This window comes from Argiope bruennichi, chromosome 1 (genome assembly GCF_947563725.1).
Source record: "Argiope bruennichi chromosome 1, qqArgBrue1.1, whole genome shotgun sequence".
In the NCBI taxonomy this organism is placed as follows: Eukaryota; Metazoa; Arthropoda; class Arachnida; order Araneae; family Araneidae; genus Argiope; species Argiope bruennichi.
The window spans coordinates 98,636,693-98,660,374 of NC_079151.1; the positions used below are offsets into that span (position 1 = coordinate 98,636,693).

A 23,682-nucleotide genomic window follows, 5' to 3' on the forward strand; every position below is an offset into this window, starting at 1 on the left:
TCTTATTGTTAACAGTGAGAAATATCATGAAGTGAAATATTAGGTTTTAAATTATACTGGCTTTAATTTCTATACAACAAGAATACTAAATTGTATTTGAAATAAATTTTGGAAAATTTATTAAATTTAAAGAAAACAATGCATGAAAATAAAAATGGTGCCATTGATCAGCTAATCTTTCTAATTTTAAAATTAATTAGGAGTTTAAAAAAATCTAATAATAAAAAAAATCTGTTTACATTTGTATAAAAAAAACTTGTTACTGCCAAAACTGTATGGCAATTCTTGGGTTTTTAGAAACTGAAAAAAAAAGGGGGAGGAGGAGCTTAATTCATCAAAGATGTATTTCACATCTTCCTTTCCTTGAAAAGTAAATGCAACCATCCAAGCAAAATGGCATAGACAAAGTTTAAATCCTAAGGACGAACTATAAGTAATAATGTTGGGCCTAACATTAAATACAACAGCTTTTTAGATGATGCATTAAAATTTTAAGAAGAACATTTTCTATGAAAGTGCATGATTTATTTCAGATAACATAATAAAATATGCAAGATATTAAAATCCATTTTATTAAACAATGATAAAATGAATACAGAGTATATGAAATGTTATGCTTTGAATTCCATAAATACATAAGTATTTATAGGTAATAAAACAGAAAATGCATAATGTGCAAAAATACTGGTACAAGTTAATTACAAATAACAATTGTAAATGTCACCTTAAAAGCACACATAAAGCTCATTTTTTCATCAAAAAATTTGAATTATAAAAATATATTATTAAAGCAAGATGAAAAAATAGTGATTTTACAAACCCAAAGGGTAACAATTAGTTGAAATAACAAACATGGAATCACAATGTTTTAGCACCGAGAATAAAAGAGATACAAAATATTCCTGCCAATTTTTCTACTGATTGACTAGTTTCCCCCACCAACTATTCTATGAAACAATGATCTTACTTATAGTATCATTACTTTTTGCCCCACTATATTTGCATTCTTTTATTATTGTAAAATAACGTTTTCCCAAGTTACAAAGAAATTATTTGTTTTTCATATCTCTTTTCCATAAGTAAGAGTATTTTTTATGATGGAGAGAGGTTAGCAGCAAAGAAATGACTTTTCCTCAGTTGATTCTGCAAAATTACTTTTGTTTGAAGCTGATACACGAATAACCTCTCCTTCACGAAAAGCTGCTTCTCGATCATGTCGTTCCTGTAGTCTAGCATTTCGTTTAAGTATTTCTTGTGCAATATCCAGGAAAACTTCCTCGACACCTAAAAAAAAAATCCAGGTTTTGTTACACTGTTAAGACAATTCCATTAAACATAAAACCCATCTCTTAATGATAAGCAAAATTATCAAAGGGTAAATATGTATACACATCAATTTCTTTGTATACACTCAAACTTATTTCATTACATATTGAAATTGATGAATAGTTTACCAACAGACAAATTATATTCTGTTTTTAATTCCTAACTAGCCATATTTTGCTCACAATAGTGATTACCTTTAATTTAAATTATATCTTTTACATAATTTAATATTTGAAGTTCCCAAAATAAAATAATTTTAGATATTAAATTGTGATAGATATCTAAGATATCCTATTTCAAAAGCTTTACACCTTTTCTTATTTGATACAAGTACATTCTCAAATGGAGACAAGTAAAATGACATTAAATTGTGATGTCACATGCATGAGATTAAAGTGCATGTTGTTATGTAACTTTAATTTCTAATTCCTCATGCCAAACACACACACTTATTCTAAAATTTCATCGCATTTTAGTTGCATTGTATAAGAATGTTTAACAGCAGACCAGCTGGGTTCAAACATATTGTGAAACATATTTTAAAAATAGTAAGTATAGTGTTTCAGTATATCAGATATATAATTTTAATAACTTACAAAAAAAATTTGATGTTAAAAAAATAAGAAAATATAATTTTTCAATGAATTGTGAAAGAATATGAAAAAATAAAAAGGACCTTTATTTTTTAACTTTTAATGATGGAAGAAAATGCAAAATTAAACATTAGTAAATGAAAATGATTTAAAAGTCTTTGCAATAAGGAAGAGTATTATAACTAATTACTATAATAGTTTTTAAAAAATGCCAAAATTAAGCAGAAAATTATTCAACAAATAAAATAACTGAAGAGATAAATTTTTGAATTTGAACATGATGTAAAAATAATTTTTTAGCTCTAACACTTTTGAAGTTATTGTGGAAGAGTATTGTGTAATTTTTTAATTGATTACAAATCTGATTGAATTAAAAAAAAACATTCTGAAATGCCCATTTCCACACTGAAAAATATACAAAATTTGATTATTCTAAATTCAACTGTAGTATGCTCTATAGAGAGCCAATAAAGAGACACATATATGTTTTTATTATAAATAGAGATTTTGGAATTTCGTGTCTTTATATTAAGATGCAATCAAATCACTTCAACTACTTTATCAGTACCTTTCTACACCTTAAGTGCAGGAACATATAATTATACAATTTCAACACTTAGGACAATTAAAACAAACCCTAGGGCAATTAAAAAACAATATGATACTTGGTATTTCATCATTTATTTTAATTTCAAAGATTGTATTGGACTATGCATAGGGAAATAATTCATTAAACCCTTTCCTTGACATAAAAAAAAAGGAAGGTGTGAAGATTATAAGTAATTTATTAGCAAATAATTCAAATATGAAGAACAAGATTTTATAAAATCTTTTTTTATAATATGGATTTTATCCTGTATGCAGAAGTTACTGAATGCAGATATGACTTTATGAAATAAGACAAGAAACATATCACATCAAATATCTCCCCCCCCCCTTCTTTCTGACAACAGAAAACTGACTCTTTGAATGAGGCTAATATTTCTATCAATAAAAATTGCCAATAAGTAAAACACTTTTCCCCTGAAAGCAGAAAAAGTATTCAAAGAGGAAATATTCTGAGTGAAAGTATTATTTGATATTTAAAGCCACTTTTTTAAAAATCAAGAGCTTTAATTTAATATCTTGATGAAACAATTTAATTTTACATTTTATTATTAAACCTTGTTTATTTCAATCATAAGAAAAGAATATAATGAATACTTTTAAAAAATTTCTCAACAGAAATTACTGATCAAGTAATTAGTGCAGCAGCTACAGCCTCCAATATTTATTTTATAATTCATCAATACTTAAAGTTCTAAAGCCAATTCTGTTAAGAACTGAAAAGTAATTATCATTTTCAGAAACAGATATGATTTAGTCCCTCTTCATATTGTTATTTTACAAATTTCAGGGCAAAAATATTATACCATACAATAAAAATATTACGCTATAAGTTAATACCTAAATTTATTTTACAATTATAGCACACATGTGCAGTATAATCAAAAACAGCATATAACTTATATTGTACTATATCATTACTACATATGCTCATTAGATAACTATGCCAAAAATCTTTCATAGCACATAATCAAAAAAATTTTCTAGCGGATATTTTTCTGGTGAACATAAAGTAAATTACAAAAAAAAAAAAAAAAAAAAAGAATTCACTGTACATTTCTAATGGCAAACAATGTTTTATATGAAATACCAGAAAGTAGATGTTATTTATCTAGATCAATGACAGCTTTTACTATTTTATACACTGTCAATTTCAAGATCATGGTTAAAATAATGGATCTACATCAATTCTAATATAGTTGCACATGGAAGATAATATGTAATTTTATCAAATAGTACAATAGATTGCCAGCTAATGCTGTTTTCTGTAATTATTTTTTTATCCTATTCTCATGCTATAAATGCTGTTTTTTTTTTAAATGTATATTCAGTACAGAAGATCACAGTGTAATATATATATATGTACATTTTTATTTTTATCATGTATCTTTTGCTTGTTTATCATTTTGCCTATATATATGTATATAAAGATAAAAATGTAAAAAAGCATAACAAATAAAGTAAAAGTATTTAAAAACATATGAAAAAAAAGGCGAAGGAGAATAAAGAACAGATGTGAAGTGCATGCGCAAAATGCTGCAATTTGAAGAATGGTGTAGAATTAAACTGAGAATCATTAATAAAGTTGGAAACAGTGCAAATTTCACAAACAATGCATTGATTTGCTCATGAAGGTATGAAATCAACGTGGATCACAAAAAGAATTATAGTATTTTCTGCAGACAGAATTGGTTAATTAAGTGAAATATTACTATCTTCAAACCAAATGCTATAACAGACCAAAGCTATGGAGATGGAAAAGTAACATAAATCAGAGACAAAAATGCAATATAAAATAAATAATAATATTAATACAAAAGTAAATGCACATTAAAATAAAGCTCAACGAAAATGGAGATAAAGGTAAATAATAAAGAAAAAGATTATGAATTTTTCGTGTGGATGAAAATTGGCCAATATATCTGAACTATATCAAGTTTACTTTTAAGATATTAGTTCTTCCAAACAAAAGAAATAGATTGGCCAAATAGAGGAAAAATTAGTTCCTTATAGGATACATTTTAATAGCTTAATTAACATTTTCTCCTATGTAGAAAAAAATTATTGTGAACATAATAAAGAGATCAGATTTTTCCAGTAAGTTATTAAGATGTTGAACAGGTTTTTAAGATCACAGAAATGGTTCATTAAGAGTTCTGGTAATCTGTCTAAGGGAAAACTAATAAAAAAATCTTGAAAATAATAAGTTTCTATTGAAGGGTGTGTGTGTGTGTGAGTGTTTTAAATGAACTCAATGACTTGTTTTTCATAATCTACATGTTGTTTCCCTTAAAAAAAAAAAAAAAAAAAATCAAGAATGGCATTTAGATATCTGGTGAAACTACTTCCCTGTTTGTTCATTTAAGATTGGTGCTGCAAGTTATAAATCTAAATTTTATTATTTTTTAATGCAATTTAGGATAAGAAACAATATGTTATTATTAACATTGTGACAACTGATCTTTTATTTGTATATTTAAAGGATCCCCCCCCCTTTATGATAGTGATGTGGGAATTGTGTAGCTTATAGGTTTCAAATGTCTTTAATTCTTTATCTGAAATCTCAAAACTTTTTTTTTTTTTTTTTTCAAATGATAGCGATTATTTACTTTTCTTAAATTCCACTTATGTTTAACCTTTTTTTAAATGTACACTTTTTCACTGTTGTATTTATATTATTATTTTATTGTTATTTATTTTGCATTACATTTTTGTATCTGATATTGATTTCACTCTTCCATCTCTATAGCTCTTGCCAGAGTATTTGGAGTAAAAACTTCAAGCATTGATCACTGGAAACACTGATCAACCACCCTGATCAGAAAATAAAAGCATTTGCAAATTTCACTCTCTTTTCTTGAATATGCAAATTTTAGCAATTTTGAAATCGTTGTATAGAACTTTAAAATGACCAACATATATTATGATTACTCAATCGAGGCATTTCAGCACTTAGAACATTATTTAAATTCACTAATAAATCTGAAAAATTACACCACATGAGAATGGCTAAGTTATATTGTTTGTTTATTCATATATAGTTTTAATTAAAATATTATTTAACCTTTTTGAAATGCTTAAAAAGAATAAGGTAAATCTATCATAAGTACCTTGCACAATATGAAAAACCAATAAACATTGGGAATGCATTATATATTAGGGTTATAACATAAATTATAAAAAATCATTCATTATTTCAATGAAATATTAGTTCAAATCATTAAGTAACAAAATTATATAAATAAATAAATCCTAAAATTCTCTTTTATAAAATACCTTCACTATTTAGGGCAGAACATTCATGATAAAGAGAACCAATAGAAATAGCAAATTCAGTCGCTTCCTTGTAGCCAACTTGACGCATCTTATTTTTGTCTAGCTTGTTTCCAACAACACACATTATTATTGATTCTTCTAAACGAATTTTAAGCTCTGAAACAAATAATATACTGATTCAAACATAAATATAATATGAATGACAATTAAAATACTGATGAATTAAAATCAAAACTGAAGGAGGATAGGAATATTTGAATAAGAATTATTGTTACAAAGAATGAGAATAGTAGCTAATTAGATATTTATGTTAATCTCATAATTCTAAGCAATAATAGTTAAAAAAAAGGTACACATTGTTTTTTTAATAAACAAATCACAATTTGAAGTTTTTACACAAATAAGTTTAATAAAATTTATGAAAACAAACATGAGAAAGACCTTCAAGAAAACAAATATAAGGTCCAGAAATATCCAAACTGCTTACTAAAAAAATAATAATTTAAAAGTGAAAAAATAAATTTTTTAACAAAAAAGCAATTTATACAAGTACAGAAATTTAAAATTTAGAGACCAAAATTTACAATATTATGGTTTCCAATATTTTGCAGTTATTCTATACTATGTAATTTACTATTATCAATAACTAATGCAAAATTAGAAATATAAGAAAAAAAAAATTCATTCAAAAATTATCACTCATAATTTAGCACTTTTCATTAGCCTGATTACTATAAATGAATGTCAATCCTAATAGGTCTTTTGTGGATTGACTGTCAAATAGTTGTAATTATTTTCCCCTAATGAATTTTATAAACAACTAAATGCATAAACCAACAAACAAGTAACACTAAAGGAAGTATATAAAGAGGAATAAAGATTGGGGCATGTATTACAGATTAGAGCAAATATGATCATAATGGACGGAAAATGATATTTTAAAAATGTCAGCACACATATTGTGAATATTAGCATTAATTTCTAACTAATATTTATTTATTAAAGAAGATTTATAAACTATTTAATTCTTACCTTAATGTGAAATCAGTTAGCTAGCATTAACAAAAAAACCCCATTAAACATTAGATTAGACATTATCTTTTTTTAAATATATAAAATTTTATTTACTTTGTAAAAGATTCCATTAACAATTTAATAATGACATTAATGACCACTGTTCACAATACAATAGTATCAGAACTAAAACTTCCCAAGATAATTGTGAAATATCAGATAATTAAGAAATTCAGGTTTTTTTTCTAATTAAATTGTCATAAAAAAAGCATAGTTCAAATTCTCAGGATGTCCATTTTCTCAAACATTAAATCTATGAAGAAAGTATATAAGTTATATAAATTAACTTATTTTAAAAAATAATTATATATATATTATTTTTATATATATATATCAAATTTTTAATAATAAATTTCCTAACAGTGTATTTTGAATTTATAAACCACAGAACCATAAAAGAGAGAGAGAGAGAAGAGAGAGAGATAACCAATTTATTTTTTCTGGAGTTTAATTCAATTATAACTAAAGGAGGAATAAAAATTAAATGACTAAAAAGATAAAAAGATATATTTAATACATTAAAATATTAATAAGTAAAGACAGATTAACAATTAAAATTTGAAAGAACTGAATTTTAAATATTGAGCAGCTTTCAAAATGTATTCTTAATAGTTGAATCACATAATCCAAATTGATAATCATCATATAGCATTGTGAAAAAATTATTCAATTTAGTATTATGCACAAAAAATTGCTATGTTATATTATATATACTTCTAAAACAGAGCATGGTTTAACTTATAAATCATGATTAATTTAAACTGATATACATTTAAAGTATTATCTGATTACTTACCATTAACCCATTCTTTCATTGATTCAAAGCTCGAATAGCTAGTTATATCATACATTAAAATTGCAGCATTTGCATTTCTATAATACATAGGAGCCTAAAAAAAACAAAATATAATTTTTTATTTTATTAGATATGCTAAATTAATATTCTGCAACTATTAAGGAATAATCTTTGAAAAAGTAGAAAATTAATTTTTTAATAGAAATCTACTGTGAAAAATTTATAACAAAAATTTTGAACTGCTTTGAATACTTCTACTTAAGGAAAATATATTTACCATTGAACGAAATCTTTCTTGACCAGCTGTATCCCAAATCAGCAACTCCAAATCCTTGTCATCTATCCGTCTATGAAAAATAAACCATTAGAGCAACAGGTATTTCTTGTGGAAAGAGAACTATGGATAGTGTATTCAAATGGGAAGCATTACTAAAATTTAACAAAAATAATAATTGTAATTTCGGAATTTCTTATAGAGCAATAATCTTAAAAAGAGTCAAGATAATTAACAGGTTTAAAACCATTTTTTTTATTTTCTTATTTTTATTAAATTAGAATGGCTTTGTAAACATGGAAATGTGGAGTATTTAACAATTGACCAATTGAATTGAATTATTGGAAGAAGTACAAGAAAAAAACATTATTCTGAATCTAGTTCCACTAATAATTAAAATAGAGTAATAAATTAAATTTTTTTTTTAAAATTTGGAATAAGTTATATTGCTTTTTTCTAATTCGATTATAAACTTATCAGCATAAAATGAAATTAAAAGATACTGTCAAAAAATCCCTTATCATCGTAAGATTCTGAGCAGAATTAAGATTTGAAAATATCATAATGATTTTCAGGCAGTAAATAAGCATAAACATTTTAAAATTTCCTAGGGAGGAAACTAGTAAAATCGGCCCAAGCAGCATCCAATTCATATTTAATTTCAATAAGGATAATACTTATCATGTAACTGACATGAAAAGAAAAAAGAACACCAGCAAACTTTGAAAATATTAATCAGCCATTGTTGTATTCCAATGGTCCTTTACAGAAACTCTTCATAGAACAATCAATAAGTAATACACAACCTCTTGTACGAAAGAATTAAAGATATTTAAACACCTTAAATACTGGATATATTTCAAATAAGAATAAGTAAAATTTTAAATTGCAAGTAAAATTACAAATTCTACACATAATGGGATAAAAAAAAAATTGGAAGTTAAAAAAAAAAATCCATATAAAATTTCTAAAAACATGTTAGAATTGCATGTCAATATACAGTTGTTTCTAATAACTGATTTTTAATAGTGTTGTACTCATATAAGCTTACATTTTTATAGAAAAGAAGGAAGCACCAATAGTGGGTGATGTATGTTGTTCAAATATCTGCCCAACATATCGATGAATGACACTTGTTTTGCCCACACCTGAAACAAAAAAAAAAGTATTTTGCAATTATATAATTTAGCAACTTTGTTAACTACGGACAGAATAACAAAAACTTGATCATAATGAAATGAAATCAATGAATCATCAAAATGAAATCATAAATGTAAGTGGCATTCACTATATACACTAGTTTCAGTTCTGTAAGTTTCATATCATAAAATGTAATCCAGGATGCTATTTGAAGTTAGTAAGGTGCTAAACAAAACAGCAGACATAAATGAAATAAAAATTAAGAGAAATTTTTTTTAACCCTTAACTGGGGAGGTGAAATTTTAGGACTTAACTGGGGAGGTGTGGTCTACGAGACCACATTTAATTTACACTCAAATTCATTTTTTTAATGAATGTATTAGTATGAAAAACTGCCAATATATTTTGCAGATATTTTTCTTGATATATAGATATGTTTTAGAAATTTTTCAAAATATATTATGATTGAAAAAAGTAAATGCATTGAAAGATACATTTAATTCTCAAATTACATGTTACAATAAATAATAATCTTGAAAAGGCATATTACTTTTTACATCATATTTATTTTTACAGTATATGAAGGTATATCAAAGACAATATAATGTAAAATTCAACATTTATATGAAAAATAAAAAAAATGACAATGGGTAAAATTGGCCCTTTTTTATCGGCTTGCGTGATTCTCATAGCACACTTTTCTAGGGCATTTGAAACATACAGGTAAAGAACTAGTCCAAAACTCAACCTATAAATTCTGTATATATATCTCTTGGTATATTAATATATTTCATAAATTTTTCAAAATACATTATCACTAAAAAAAATTAATTATGTTTGAACATATATATCAAAATTAGTTGAATGCGAACATTCATCAAAAAACTCTTCTGTATAATTATCCTTATCACTAAAATCACTTTATGCTTTTTTTAAAAGTGTCTGGAGTACAGCTTCATAATAGGATCAGTAAACTAGAGGATATTTTGGGGCCCAAGTTTTAGCGCCATCTGCTAAGCCTTGTTTATCACTGGGACACTAACAGGGAAATGCGGTCTTAGAGACTGCGCTCGAAGAGATAACTGAATTATTTTAAAAAGCATCTGCTGAAATCGGTTGAAAATGTGCACATGTATTGAAGGTCACAAAACAGGAAGCTACAGTGTCAATCCATTCAATTGAGCTAAAAATAGAATAGAGATGACAGAAAATCCATCGCTAGCGGTCTCACAGAGCGCACGTCCCCAGTTAAGGGTTAATAAAACAAAGTGATAAAAAACATAACTGCTATACTTCTATTATTTCTTCTTTAAAGTGTCTCATCTACACTAGTTATATAATATATAAGATCACCACATAAATGTCCAAATAAAAAATTTTGAAGAATTTTTCACAGTTAACTTTCAAAAGTTAAATCCAGTTTATATGTATATACAAATGTTTACAGAAAATTAAAAAAGAATAATATTGACGTTGTTAAGAATCAAATAACTATAGTTAAAAACTTAAAGTATTGTAATAATATCTTACCAGTTTGCTTTATTAGTAAATATGCACTTACATTGTCAAAATTTAAATTTCTAGCATTTATACTGGTACCAAAACTTCTTATTTAATTCAATTCTTTTTTTCACAAAACTGAACTGTAAAACTAAGAGCTTTGTTTTATAAATTGCAACTATAACTTTGGTAAAACTAAAATGAAAAAAAAAAAAAAAAAAAAAAAAAAAAAAAAAAAACACCCACTTGGGGAGGAGGAAATAAATATATTACTTGAATAAATTTAATAGAATGTTAATTTTGAACTTAACTAGTGCAATGTATTCAGGATTAATAGCATACATCATATCAATATTTAATGTCAAGAATGCTTATTTTATGCCTTTTATTTATTTATTTTAAATCTCAACATGTTTAATTGAATCAAACTTTGATAAATTTTTTTAAAACTTGATGCAACTACAAATAATAATAATCTGGATTTGTAAAATACACAAAAGTATTTTATAACATTTTTATTCATAATCATGAAATAAATTGACATTGCTAAATTTAGCTTCATGGATTCTAACTTTAACTATTTTGCTTATGTCTCTTAGTTACCAAGTGAGTTAATCTGCATTGAAAAACAAACTTCTAAGTTACATTTATACATCTTATAGGAGGGTATGATTATCAATAAGAAAAAACAAAAAGAAGTTTATATGCATAGCTTTATTGAACAGAAAATGCACTAACCTTGGGCACCAAGAATAACGACTTTTGCTTCAGGCACAATCATTTATGATTTTTCAATTTAACATACTGAAACATGCAAACTAAATATAACTGTAAACAAAAATATGCAAAATTAGCTAATTGTTAAAAAACCAAATGCAAATCAAAGCATGAATAATTGTCTATTTAGAGCAGACATTATTGCAAGCACATGCAACTGAGATTTTTATTTTTAAAACGATGTAATCAAATTGTTTGCAATGGAAAGTGACAATGATATAGTATCAGAAATTTTTACACTTGCAAAGTTTCATAATTATAAAGAAATAAACTTATGGAAAACCTATTAATTATTCTCCTGGTAGCCAGTGCAATGTAAATATTAATATAAATATATATTTATTTAAGTATATAAATATATAACTATATTTTACATAGCATATAAATATAATATTTGAGATATATATATATATATATAGGTATATTGGTTAATAATTCTCATTTTCTTCAGTTGATACATTGGAAACAAGTGATGCTTCATAATCTGAACTATAATGTCAGTTTGTTGCAATGACAGTGACTGTGAAAATAATATTGATATGCAATCGATCTAAGGTTAATGTCTAGTTTCAAACATAATAAAGAGTATATGCCTTTCTTGATTAATCAAAAGAATGACATGAGAGCAAGCCATCTTATCAGTGTGGAAACTTATGGTAACAATGCTTTAAGGAATGGCATGAATATGCATTGGTTTAAAGATGATTAAAAAATGATTAGTCTACACCTTTGCATCTGGAAGATAAATGGGTGTGGTATAACACGACTGTTTAAAATCTGGTGAAACAATGAATGCTTTAACCAATTCTAATTATAATAATGAATGAGCTTTTAATAAATATTAATAGAAATGAAATATATAGACATCTAATGATCCCTACAGTATGGTTAAAATAATGAAATACAACATTTGTTAAGTTTAGATATAACTGAATAGTTTCCAAAGTAAGGAAAATTATAGACAGAGCAGCAATACTATAGCTTTTATTTGTTCATCAGACACTAAACCTAACTTTTTAAAATCTATCTTTCATATTTAAATATCTTAAACAAAATAACAACAAATATTAATTAACAGAAAATACTAATAATGCAGAGAAATACAGTACATATCCATTAAAAATACATTCGTACCTGTATATATAAAAGCTTTTGCCATTGGCTATTTTATAAATGTAAACTTTAAAGAATTCTAATTTTAAAAAATCCACAGAACAATTAAGAATATTGAAATTTACTTTGTGAAACACGCTTGATTAATATGTGTTGATTAGGCAAAATATACTTGAAACAGCGTGCCAATTTCATTCTATAACATAGTACCATAGTTCTATAACAAAAATTACTTATGACTGTATTATGTGAACTTAGATTACCTATTTTAAATCAACAGATACTAAACCTATCACAATTAGCATTAGCACTAAAATATTATTAATTGTGAAATAAGCATAATTCAAAATTAAAAAGAATTTAATTATAAAATTTGATTTAAACATAAAAAAGAGATTTGCTTATAGAAATGTATCCAAAAGTGTAAATTTTAATTCTAATTTTTTTTTAATGTGTAAATTTTTTCAAACACATGGAAATCTAAAACAAGGCAATTTACAAAATTTAAAATAAAATTGCAGCTTATATTGCCACCACTTTAAAATGAAATCCACTGAAACATTTATCTCATTTTCTATCTTTTCTTTTATATAATCATTTTTTACATAAGAAAGAAAAATTTTAGCTTCTAAAACAGAGTAATAAGCAAAATAATTCTAATAATCACAAGAAAAAAATAAATTACAAAAAAAGTAATAAGCTCTGTATGATGAATTAATATTTAAAACTGTGAAAAATCAGTATTGCTAAGTACAAAGGAAATAAGAAATTTCATAAGGAATTTGAAAATCATTATCATCATGGAAATTAAGGTAATGAAAAATGATTCACAGTAAAAGCTAATTACAAAGCAATGAAATACAGACTTCCTAAATTGTAATTTTTATTCATTATTATAAATTTATCAACTGAACAGTATGACATCAAACAAAATTTCAATAATAAGCTGGGTAAAAAAATGGTTTGCCATGAAAGCAACTTTTTAACAACAAATTTTAGCATATAAGATAATGCGTTTTCCAGTAAATATGAACAAGTAATAAAATTTATTTCAGATAAATTTATGTTAAACTTTTATTTAACTATCACTACAGTAAATAATGATATTTTTGAAACAAAAATTATTTCGTGTTATTATTTTATAAAGCGAAGCAAACTTTTTACTTACTCTGAAACATATGATGCTCTAAATGAAAGCAAACAATAAGTCTTTGAATGACGGAGTTAAAAGGGAATTTCCACAAGATAGTAAAACTAAACGTTTGACATGATCGAATTACGGAAATTTAACTTTCACTTTTATTTCAGATGATCTACTATAATTGGTGTTAAAATTAATTATTTTATAAATAATTGCATACAAAAATTAACTTGCTATGAAATTTATTTTGAATAAATTTATCTCTTCACAGTTTTATTCATACTTTTTTCTGTTCGTTAAAGTTGTGATTAGCAGAGATTCTAAATGTTGATAGTGGATAAACTTACACAATAAGAAAAAAAAATATCATTATAAACATTGCATTTATAATTTTGAAATTTTCATTTGACATTTACTATCCTTCGGATGTATTTTAATTGTTATTAAATAAAAAAGTTAATAGCACAATAAAAAAGTAAATAATACGAAATAACAGCTGCCGGCAACTTATATGGCAACACGTCGATTCTTTTATTTTGTATTTGTACTTTCGGAATTGCAGTCTGTAACGTAATAATTTCTTTTTCACATTATAAATAAATTTAAAATGTCTTATAAACGTAAATTAGAAGCACTCGGTTACATGAAGATAGATGACTTCAATGTCTTTTGTGACGAGGATTTTCGTTCATTGGTAGTTTGGTTAGAAGACCAAGTTATTCGACAATATCCCATAGAAGATCGTGCTCCTCTACGTAAAATCGGATCGCCGGATTGGGAAGATGCATTTAAAACGTATCTTAATGCTGTTTCTTGTCCGTTTTCTGATAGGGAAGAAGTAGCTGATTGGCTTTTGGGTTTGGCTGTTCGATTAGAATATGGTGATAATGTTGAAAAATACAAAACCATTACTGCAGAAAGTGTAAATCAAGCTGCTACTAGTGTGCCACAGGTAACTTAGCAGTGTATATTATTTTACATTTGTCTACTCGTTGAATATTTTCTGTCATGCATTTGTATGAAGTAGGAAAAAAAAAGGCAATGATTATATATAACAAAAGTATAATCATATGGAGTTTTTATTTTGCCTCAATAACTAAAAAAATTTATGCATACTTTCTACTAGTTGTTATAATGAATTTATATTTTGTTCTGTGACATCTGTTGTCATCTTATTTTGTAGTTCCTAAAAATATAATTCGCAATGAATGCTGTACTTTAAATAAAAATAAAGGCTCAGACACTATATTACAATATTGATGTCACTGATCCACATCTAGACATAAAATTTTGTTTTTATAAAAACCTTTATTACCTATATTATAAGACATTTTATAAAGTATTTATTATTTGTTAGTGGAATAATTTTGTAATCATACTTTTAACAATTATTGATTTAACTTGAATATTCCAAAATAAATTTCGTCTCGCCCCCTCAAATTAGAATCAAATAGGAGAATTAGGTATCAGTCGAAGAAATTCTAATCAAACTATCAAAATATAATGAGGAAAATATTTAACATTTTTGACAACTTGCTTATCATCTTTAAAAAGTTATAATTTTTGGGGCATTTGCTGCTGTGTACTCAATCTTGTATGGCTCGTATAGTAATGTTTTTTTTTAAAACTAAGCAGTCAAGTATTTCTCAACATTTTTAGTTGAGATTATAATTAAAACAATAACTCTTGGAAAGAAGATAAGGAAGAAAAATTATGCATTAAAATATTTATCTTGTGATGAACTTTATATTTGTGATTAAATTCACTGTAGGATATTTATAATATAAGGACTGACTTCTACGGAAAAAAGAATGCATTGTTTATTTCTAATAACCTGCCTGCCACAGTGCTTCTATGGGTTTCTCAGTTTTAGTAACTAAATATTGCAATGCATTAGAGGCTTGGGAATAGCTTTAGTATAAATCTGTATTGGTAATATTTTGTATTTATGACTTTTTTTAAATGCTTAGCAAAACATTAAATTTAAATAAAACACATGAGAGGGTTGCTGAAATGAAATCTGAGTCAAGAGATGCAATGCACCAAATGTAGAAATCAACCAACATAAAATATTGTCATTGGGAATCTATATCAAAACTGTATCAAGGCGTGTCAATCTTGGCACATTGTTAAGAAATGTACTTAACAGTTGGTTTTATAATATTATAAAACATTTCAGCAAATTCAAAACAAATAAAAACTGGTGAATAGGGATTGTATAAATATACAATTCATTAATTAATAAGCTGCTGTAAATGAAACCTATTAAAACTGATATAAAAATATTAGAAATCATCTAAAGTAATTCTTGGTATTTGTGATTCTAAATATGAAAATGGAACGATTTTCAGGATCCTGATACTATGAGTTTTAGTACCTGATTTAAGAATTACTAGTCCCATTTCATTGTAAGAATTTTGCGTCCCTACTTAATATAAATTAAATCAATTTTAGTAATGTTTAAATGCAAAATGATCAATGTGTTGAGAATCTAAAATGAATTCATTTATTCCATTATTATTTTTGTGCTTTAGAATATTATTAATTATTTAAATGATTCACAAAAAGCTAAAGAGATAGGATACCAGCCTTTCAACAAAGGCATAAATGTTCTATGAAGGGATAGATTATGAATTGTATATTTAACTACTGATAGAAAGAATGTCAAACCTTATTTGAATTAAAGTTAACTATGAAGTTTATATAGTATTGGTATTGATTTCTCAGGGCAGAAAATTGTATCCGATTGTATATATGGATGTACATAAAAAGATCTTGAAATTCTTCAGTGCAAATCTGAGAAATTTTATCAAAATGTTAAGAAATGACTTCTTTTGTGTGACTCAAAATTGATTTTAACTTTTAAATCTTTATATAAATCCTTATATATATCCTTTACTATGAAATATTATTCTTTTAATTTGATTTTGCACCTTTTAGTCTTCTTATTCTTTTTTATTACCCTTATTTTCCAAATAAGGAAATTGTTAAGTAGGACTAATTTGTAAAGCTAACTCTTTTACTTGATTATTAATTAAGTAGACAATAATAAGATTTGGCTTTTTTTTTAAATCCTTTTGATACTAATTTCTTTGATCTGTTAAATTAGATATTTTATTGTTAGTGTTTATTTTAATTTGGATTTGTTAAAGCACTTGAGATGCATTAGAGTATTAATATAATTTCTATCTTTTGAATATATTGCTACTTATAACTTGTTACAACTTACTATTATCATATTAGGGAATTTTTAATATACTATTAGATTTACCTTTGAAAGAAATAAATTTATGGATCATTCTTTATATTTTATATTAATTATATTTTAACCAAATATTTTCTACTGAATATAATAATGGCATCAGCTATTCTTTGATAGAAATGAGCTGTTCATTTATTAGAATTGTTTTACCCCCTTTTGTTGCTATTAAAAGTTGTAGCAGTTTACATAATTTGGTTATTTGGCTGGGGTATTTTATTAATTGATCATCAGCTACCATTGTTTGTTATTACTGTGGTTACAGAGGAAAAAATGATCAATATCAGTGAAATTCATATTGTTTATTAGGTATCTTTTCCAGAAAAAGTAAGTTGTAAGGTTTATATGAAAGCTAATTATTAGACCTAGTGCTCTAAATGTCATATTTATAATATCTTGAGTTAAATTTAGTTAGATTCCGGTTGTAATTAAATAAATAGAATTAAATTCTTATACGGAATCATTAGATTTTTACCAAATTTTTTATAAGAGATTTTATAATTTATTTTTATTTAGATTTTCACTGAGGAATCTTGGAAGATAAAGTTGCTTCAATAGTCTTTTTGAAAATTTTACCTAACCCATCAATTATCGATTCAATATCCTCATTATACAATTTGAAAGAGTAAAGAGATTTATTTTATTTAACACATGTAGAAAACTCTGCCAATTTTAAGATAAGTTGGCACAATTATAGCAAAACTCGAAACTCTAAGAACCAGAATAATTCTGAAGTTTAGATTTAGGCAATTTAATATTCTAATTTTAGTATAGAAAGACAAATCCCTCAAAATCACTGTATTATTAGGTAAGGATGGCAAACTGAAATGTAAATTGGATAGTGTGCCACACAATTGCCATTTTTGTTTTGGGTGAAGTATTGATAGACTGACCAACTATCAATGCTTCACCCTACTGACCAACTATGGGCCTTGTACCCAATCGGGTAGGGTGGATGCAGTATGCGTGTTAAATAAAAACATTTAAAAAAAATGAAAGTGTTTAATAAATTCAGTGTTGACATCTGGTATTTCAGCTGACTTTCTATTCTTGTTTAAGAGGGAAAAAATCGGAGTTGTTTATTCATATTTAGATGTGTCTACTAACAATTCTAACTTTCACTAAAACGTTTTTTTAGCTCTCCTATATTGCCATGATTTTATTTCAAGACTATATGAAATTTGCATCCAAAAAAAATAAAAATTACTCGCCCACTTTTTTTTATAAATTAAGTCCCCCCCCATCTATCATCTATGTTTGGCTTCACACTAATAAAAAATCTATGTCAATGCACATGCAGCTACAGCATTACAAATTTGGCTATCGTTCATGCAATATCTACATTTTTAGAGATATTTCCATGTCACTTGTATGATTTAAATTGGTAATAATGTTCTTATATGCTTCTTGGTCCTCTTGACATTTCTTTTAATAACATTCACGCTTTCTTTGGCAACATCATCTTGACAGAACGACTGTTTCTTGTATAAAACGGAGAAGCGCTTTCCCATGCAATATTTATTTTTTTAGCTATTGACTAATTGTCTGTATGAATAAGCACAAATTCTATATTAAATAAACTTTAGTCAGAGCAATTTTCATCAAAAATTCTCTGCTTGTGTTTATTTTGTTCCGTCCCATTCCTGTACCATTTCACAATTATGGTCAATGCTCTCTAGTTTCTTATAGATTTAAAACATTTTTTTATACTGTCGCGTCTTATCGGTTAAAGGTTGCAATTTTATTTCTACTATGATTCCTATTGTATTGACGTCACCAAGATTCCACAACTGTTCTGTCGTTTTAATTACATTATTGACTAGTATTCATTATATTGATGTGTTGACAGGTTTTTGTCGATTATCAAAATTTCTTTCGAAAGACAGCTTTATTGGGACGTGAAAAATACTTCCTCCGCCCGCCCCCCTTTTGCAGCAGCACCCTTTTGAGGAGAAAAATGGTTCAGTTCTTTTACAGTTGTGCATTTCAACCGTCAGATATTTCATTTGACTCAATGCTTACAGGATGTTATAAATTCGCCGTCATTTTTGTTTCTGCACGCTACTCGATCTCGAATGTGAACTAGTTTCTTTACTTTCAGTGACAATATTGTGAAATGATATGTATTCATCTAACCACAAAAAAAAAAAAAAAAAAAAAAAAACGTTTTTTAGTAAACGTTTCCATTATTTGCCGCCTTAACATCCTTTTTTTTTTTGCGAGTATTTTTATTTATTACTTTTCAAACTGCCATTTTGAATAGCCGTGTCACATCAAATTCTTTATTGTATGCAACTTTAAAAAGCACTAATTCTTGATTCTTTGGCATTAGCAAGTCTAACATTAAAAAAAAAAAAAAAAATCGACGCAAAATTCACGTTATTATCTGTCATGAAGGAAATCTTGTACGAGTATCGTAAATATGCATGAGCAAATTTAAGTATTTTATGGAGGTTGAAAGTAATTCCTTCATTAAAATGTAACTATACATTGGTATTGTGATGAAAGCTCACAAGCCAGTTAACAGCTACGCTACACGAGCAATTGCTTTTGTACTGTGGTCATGTTACTGGGCTGCGAACCGCAAGGTCTCAGGTTCTATCCTCGCTCATCACAATCCGCTACAGTACAATTTAATAGAATATACTTAAACTGAAGTTCAAATGATTGACTTATACTTTTTTCTCAAAAAAAAAAAACTGTAATTAATTTTTATGATGCCTTAATTAAAGTACATATTGAAATAAAATCTCATGTAACTTAATTCTTATACTTCTACAAAAATAATAAAACACAAAGCATTCATCGATGATGAATGGCATTATCTCTTAAAATAGTTGACAAGCAGACTGCAAGTAGTCGGTCGGTTCGACTTTTTGTTTTTAACGTTCGGTGCTATTTTTGGAATATAGATTTCAGATAATATGGTTTTACTTCCTCTTTGTAAATTAAAAGTTTAACCTAAGTTGTTAGGGGAAAGAATTCCTCCCTTCTAGATTACGAACTGTGAATTAGAATATCTCACTGTACAGTATTTGAGATTGAGGGATTGGCTTTTTCGTTTCTATATTATCTAAGAATGTAGATATAATTTTTTTTTCTGTTTAATATCAGAAAAAATTAACCTTCATGTTCTATAGTTATTTTTGTTTAACTTATGTTCATTTTGATTTAATCGCTTAATTTAACGTCCTTTTTATTTTATCGGTAGATAGACAGGATTAGTTTCATGATTCCTAGATTCTATTTATACAGCATCTCATAATAAGAACAATTTACTCTTTAATGAGCTGACCTTTGCGGTCGTGTATCTACTCTTAGCCACGAAAGCATTTTTACCGTTCCGCTCGTATGTCTGCTCTCAGCCACCGCAGCAAAGAAACATACTAAAGTTATATTGTGTTCGTCGTATCTAAATCTCCATGTAAGATACATCAGTTTACACTTTTTATGAAAGAACAGAAACGGCTAAGGAACTTATTCACGAATCAAAACGGTGCTTCTACCACTTCGTGATAACGAAACCTAATATTGATAGAGCCGACTCTGACTCGCCCTGCAAGACGCCGTAACGAGTCAGTTGCATCTCGTACGTAAAGAAATCGACTTCTTTGGAGATACTTGGTAAAATTCGAAATAATATTTTACAAATTGTTTTTAGTGTGATTTGGCATTCTCGCTTTTTAAGATATTTCAAAAATAATACTCCAAAATGGCAAAAAGAGAGTTAATGTACTGTGAAACTGATTTTCGGGATGGGGCATCCTCTAGATCTGGAAGCCCATCGTCCTTAGATACAGATTAAAGACTTAATGGCAGATTATATATATTGCGACTGTAAGACGCTGTACATTACTGTCAAGAGTAAAGATTGTGTTGTCTGTTCCAACAGATAAATCAAGAGCGGAAGACGCCAAGCGAATTATTTTTGCCGCACTTGTCATCGAAAACCAGGACTTCACATTGGCAGTGCCTGGTTTAGGCAGGGGCATACTGGCAATTGCCCCGAGCCCCCACATTAGAGAGGGCCCCCAAATCGAATAGAAAGTTTATTTTACGTTATTTATTTATTAAAGATATTTCGCCTGGCTTTTGGAGGGAGGAAGGCACTTTATAGGTTTTATATATATATATTTTAGGTTTAATACTTTATAGGTTATATACTTTATAGGTTATATATATATATTTTATATATAATATAAATATATATTTTATATATATATTTATATTATATATATATATTTATATATTTTAGGTTCTAGTCAATTTTCTTGTTATATATCTATAATGAGGTGAAAAATTTAAATACCTCCATAAAGTTCGGTTCTTCATTATTGAAGTAATGAAGCAGAGGGGGACCCCCAAAGATGTTTTTGTCCCAGGCCCCAATTAGGATAAGTCGGGCCCTGCACATTGGAGACTGTTTTGAAAGATACCACGTGATGGCGAATTATAAATTATAATTTTTACAATAAAACATTGCATTAAAACATATTATTGTGCATACAAAAGAATGAATGAATTGTGTTTTTCCTTCATAATCTTGCATACTATGCTCACTGCTCGCTCAGTGGAAATTAATTCCGACCAGCACGACACTTACGCCCAAATTTAATACGACCACAAAGGGTTAATTCGGTCTCTTTTTACTTTGTCGTAGACGAAGTATTTAGTAAGTATTGAAATCGTCAAAAAATTAAGTCGAGATGTTGATGAATCCCCAAGTTTCAGACCTCCCAGTGTTTGAAAAACACACACACACACACACACACACACACACACACACACACACACACACACACACACACACACACACATATATATATATATAGTATAATATCTATCTGTTTGGAAACACGGTAACTCAAAAACGCTTTAAACTAGAATAATAAAATTTGGTATATGGAATTTAGACCAAATTTGTAGATTTCTATCAAATTTTAAATGAAATCCATTCAGAGGAAATCTGTCTAACTGCCCGAGTACACATGAACTCTATAACTATAACACTTCATGAGTTACACAGATAAAATTTCACCATCTGTCGGTCTATATTTATGCAGGAATTTAAATGCAATGGCTTAAATCAATGAAATTTGGCATGCGATCTTGGGACGGCAGCAGTAGTTACGTGTGAAATTTTTATTACAGTTGGTCAGGAGAAAATAAACTGTTCAAAATACAAATTCTAATAATTGATTCAGTAAAAACGCTGAATTCGCGCCAAATGTCTATATTTCTTAACTATATTCGCTTAAGCTATGGAAGGTATTTGCAGCCTTCCTCTAGGTCCACAATTTTATATGAGGGAGGAGGGGGTGATATTAGAAAGTATGTGATAAAGCTGTAGAAAGACCACTACTGCTTGTTTGCTTATATCCTTAGATTTAAAAAAAAAAAAAGATGTTTTCTTTCATATATGCAAAGTTGTAGTTTATGCAGTAATGAATGCAAGTGAAATTTTTAGTAACCTCTGACAGTGAATGATGGGTCATGAACATCGTAGCAATAAAGAGCTTGATCAAAGATTTTTCGGAATAAGTTCCCTTTCTCAGATGCATATGTATAAATATTAAATCAAAATGTTTTTGCTACTGAAAAAAAAATTGAATAGATTTGTAACTCGCCTTTTGATATAATTTTGAATTCATTCTAGGTGAAAGCAAAAAATCCATTAGATAATATGGATTTTGAAAGTGCAGAGTTTAAAGGACATGTTAAATCATTAGCACAAGTTCTTGGCGTGTCTCCTCATCCAGATCACCTAGAAACACTGAGTGCTTGCTGTACTGTGATTCAACAGTCTTTCTCTAAGGAAGCTCTTGAAAAGAGAAAAAATGCAAAGAAAGGAAAATCTTCGTCAATGATGGACGCACCTCTAGGTTTTGAAACTAATGATCCCGTTTTGGACAAAGCAGCCAAAATATTAAGACTGTGCTTCATTCATGACTTACGTGATCTTCAGACCAAAATTAATGAAATTATTGTTTCTGTGCAGAGTATCACTGCAAATCCCAAGACAGATACACGTCTGGGAAAAGTTGGAAGATAAGAAATGAACGGTATTCTTGATTCAGTCTGTGAATTGAGAAGTTTATTGTATATTATCAATAAAAACTTATTAATTATTCTGTGTCTGTTCTATTTTTCAATGAAATTATTTTAACATAAAAATTCAAATTTGAAACCTTTTGTTGAAGTACATCTTTAAATATGCATTTTACGTAATGAATGCAAATAGCTATGATTATTATAGAGGCTTCAAAGAGGAAAATTTTATAAGGCACAAAAATGCAAAGTAAATTTTAGCAAAATAAATATATATATAAAAAAAAAATCTGAAAGTAAACCGTAGTAAAGTTTATATGTCTATGACATATAAGAATAGAGAAAAAGATAAATACATGGGAAACGAATGAGCTAAAAGCTTTAATGCAATGCAAGAAAAGCTGTGAATATAATTCATAAATCTATAGTAAAAGTGAGAAAATGTAAAGCAGAAGATATTTCCATTTTTATTATTGATTACTTCGGTGACCAGCTGGTTCGGCAGGATTAATTCTTGCTAAAATTTTCAATTCAATATTTTGTATAACTCGGTCTCTTAATAACTCGCTAATACTTCAACACACATACTTAACCTCATATTTATTATTAGTATAGATTTGAGATATCAAAAACTGTTCCCCTTATTGGATAATAATAATAAGCCGAGATTTTTATTAGGGTGTATAGCATTATTATTTTTATAACATGCTGTATAATGAACAAGATTTAATAAAATATTTCGAAAATATTCTCAAATAT

General features: G+C 27.1%; 2 protein-coding genes across 3 annotated transcripts; one reads left to right on the forward strand and one right to left on the reverse strand.

The window, feature by feature from the left end:
- Positions 1-549: 549 nt before the first annotated feature.
- On the reverse strand, positions 550-13,906 carry LOC129981404 (ras-related protein Rab-31-like). 2 transcript variants are annotated; one of them, XM_056092240.1, is made up of 7 exons: positions 13,644-13,906; positions 11,324-11,413; positions 8,997-9,093; positions 7,949-8,018; positions 7,672-7,765; positions 5,802-5,957; positions 550-1,284 (listed from the first exon to the last, which is right to left on the reverse strand). In XM_056092240.1, exons 2-7 carry the CDS (start codon positions 11,364-11,366, stop codon positions 1,109-1,111), a joined length of 636 nt encoding a protein of 211 aa, XP_055948215.1. In that variant the 5' UTR covers positions 11,367-11,413; positions 13,644-13,906; the 3' UTR covers positions 550-1,108. The 2 variants fall into 2 exon arrangements, with proteins under 2 accessions (XP_055948215.1, XP_055948222.1); XM_056092247.1 differs by lacking the exon at positions 11,324-11,413.
- A 237-nt stretch (positions 13,907-14,143) lies between these two features.
- On the forward strand, positions 14,144-23,003 carry LOC129980993 (RNA transcription, translation and transport factor protein-like). The gene is made up of 2 exons (XM_056091570.1): positions 14,144-14,568; positions 22,532-23,003. The coding sequence occupies exons 1-2, from the start codon at positions 14,224-14,226 to the stop codon at positions 22,925-22,927; spliced, it is 741 nt and encodes a 246-aa protein (XP_055947545.1). The 5' UTR covers positions 14,144-14,223; the 3' UTR covers positions 22,928-23,003.
- Positions 23,004-23,682: the final 679 nt, after the last annotated feature.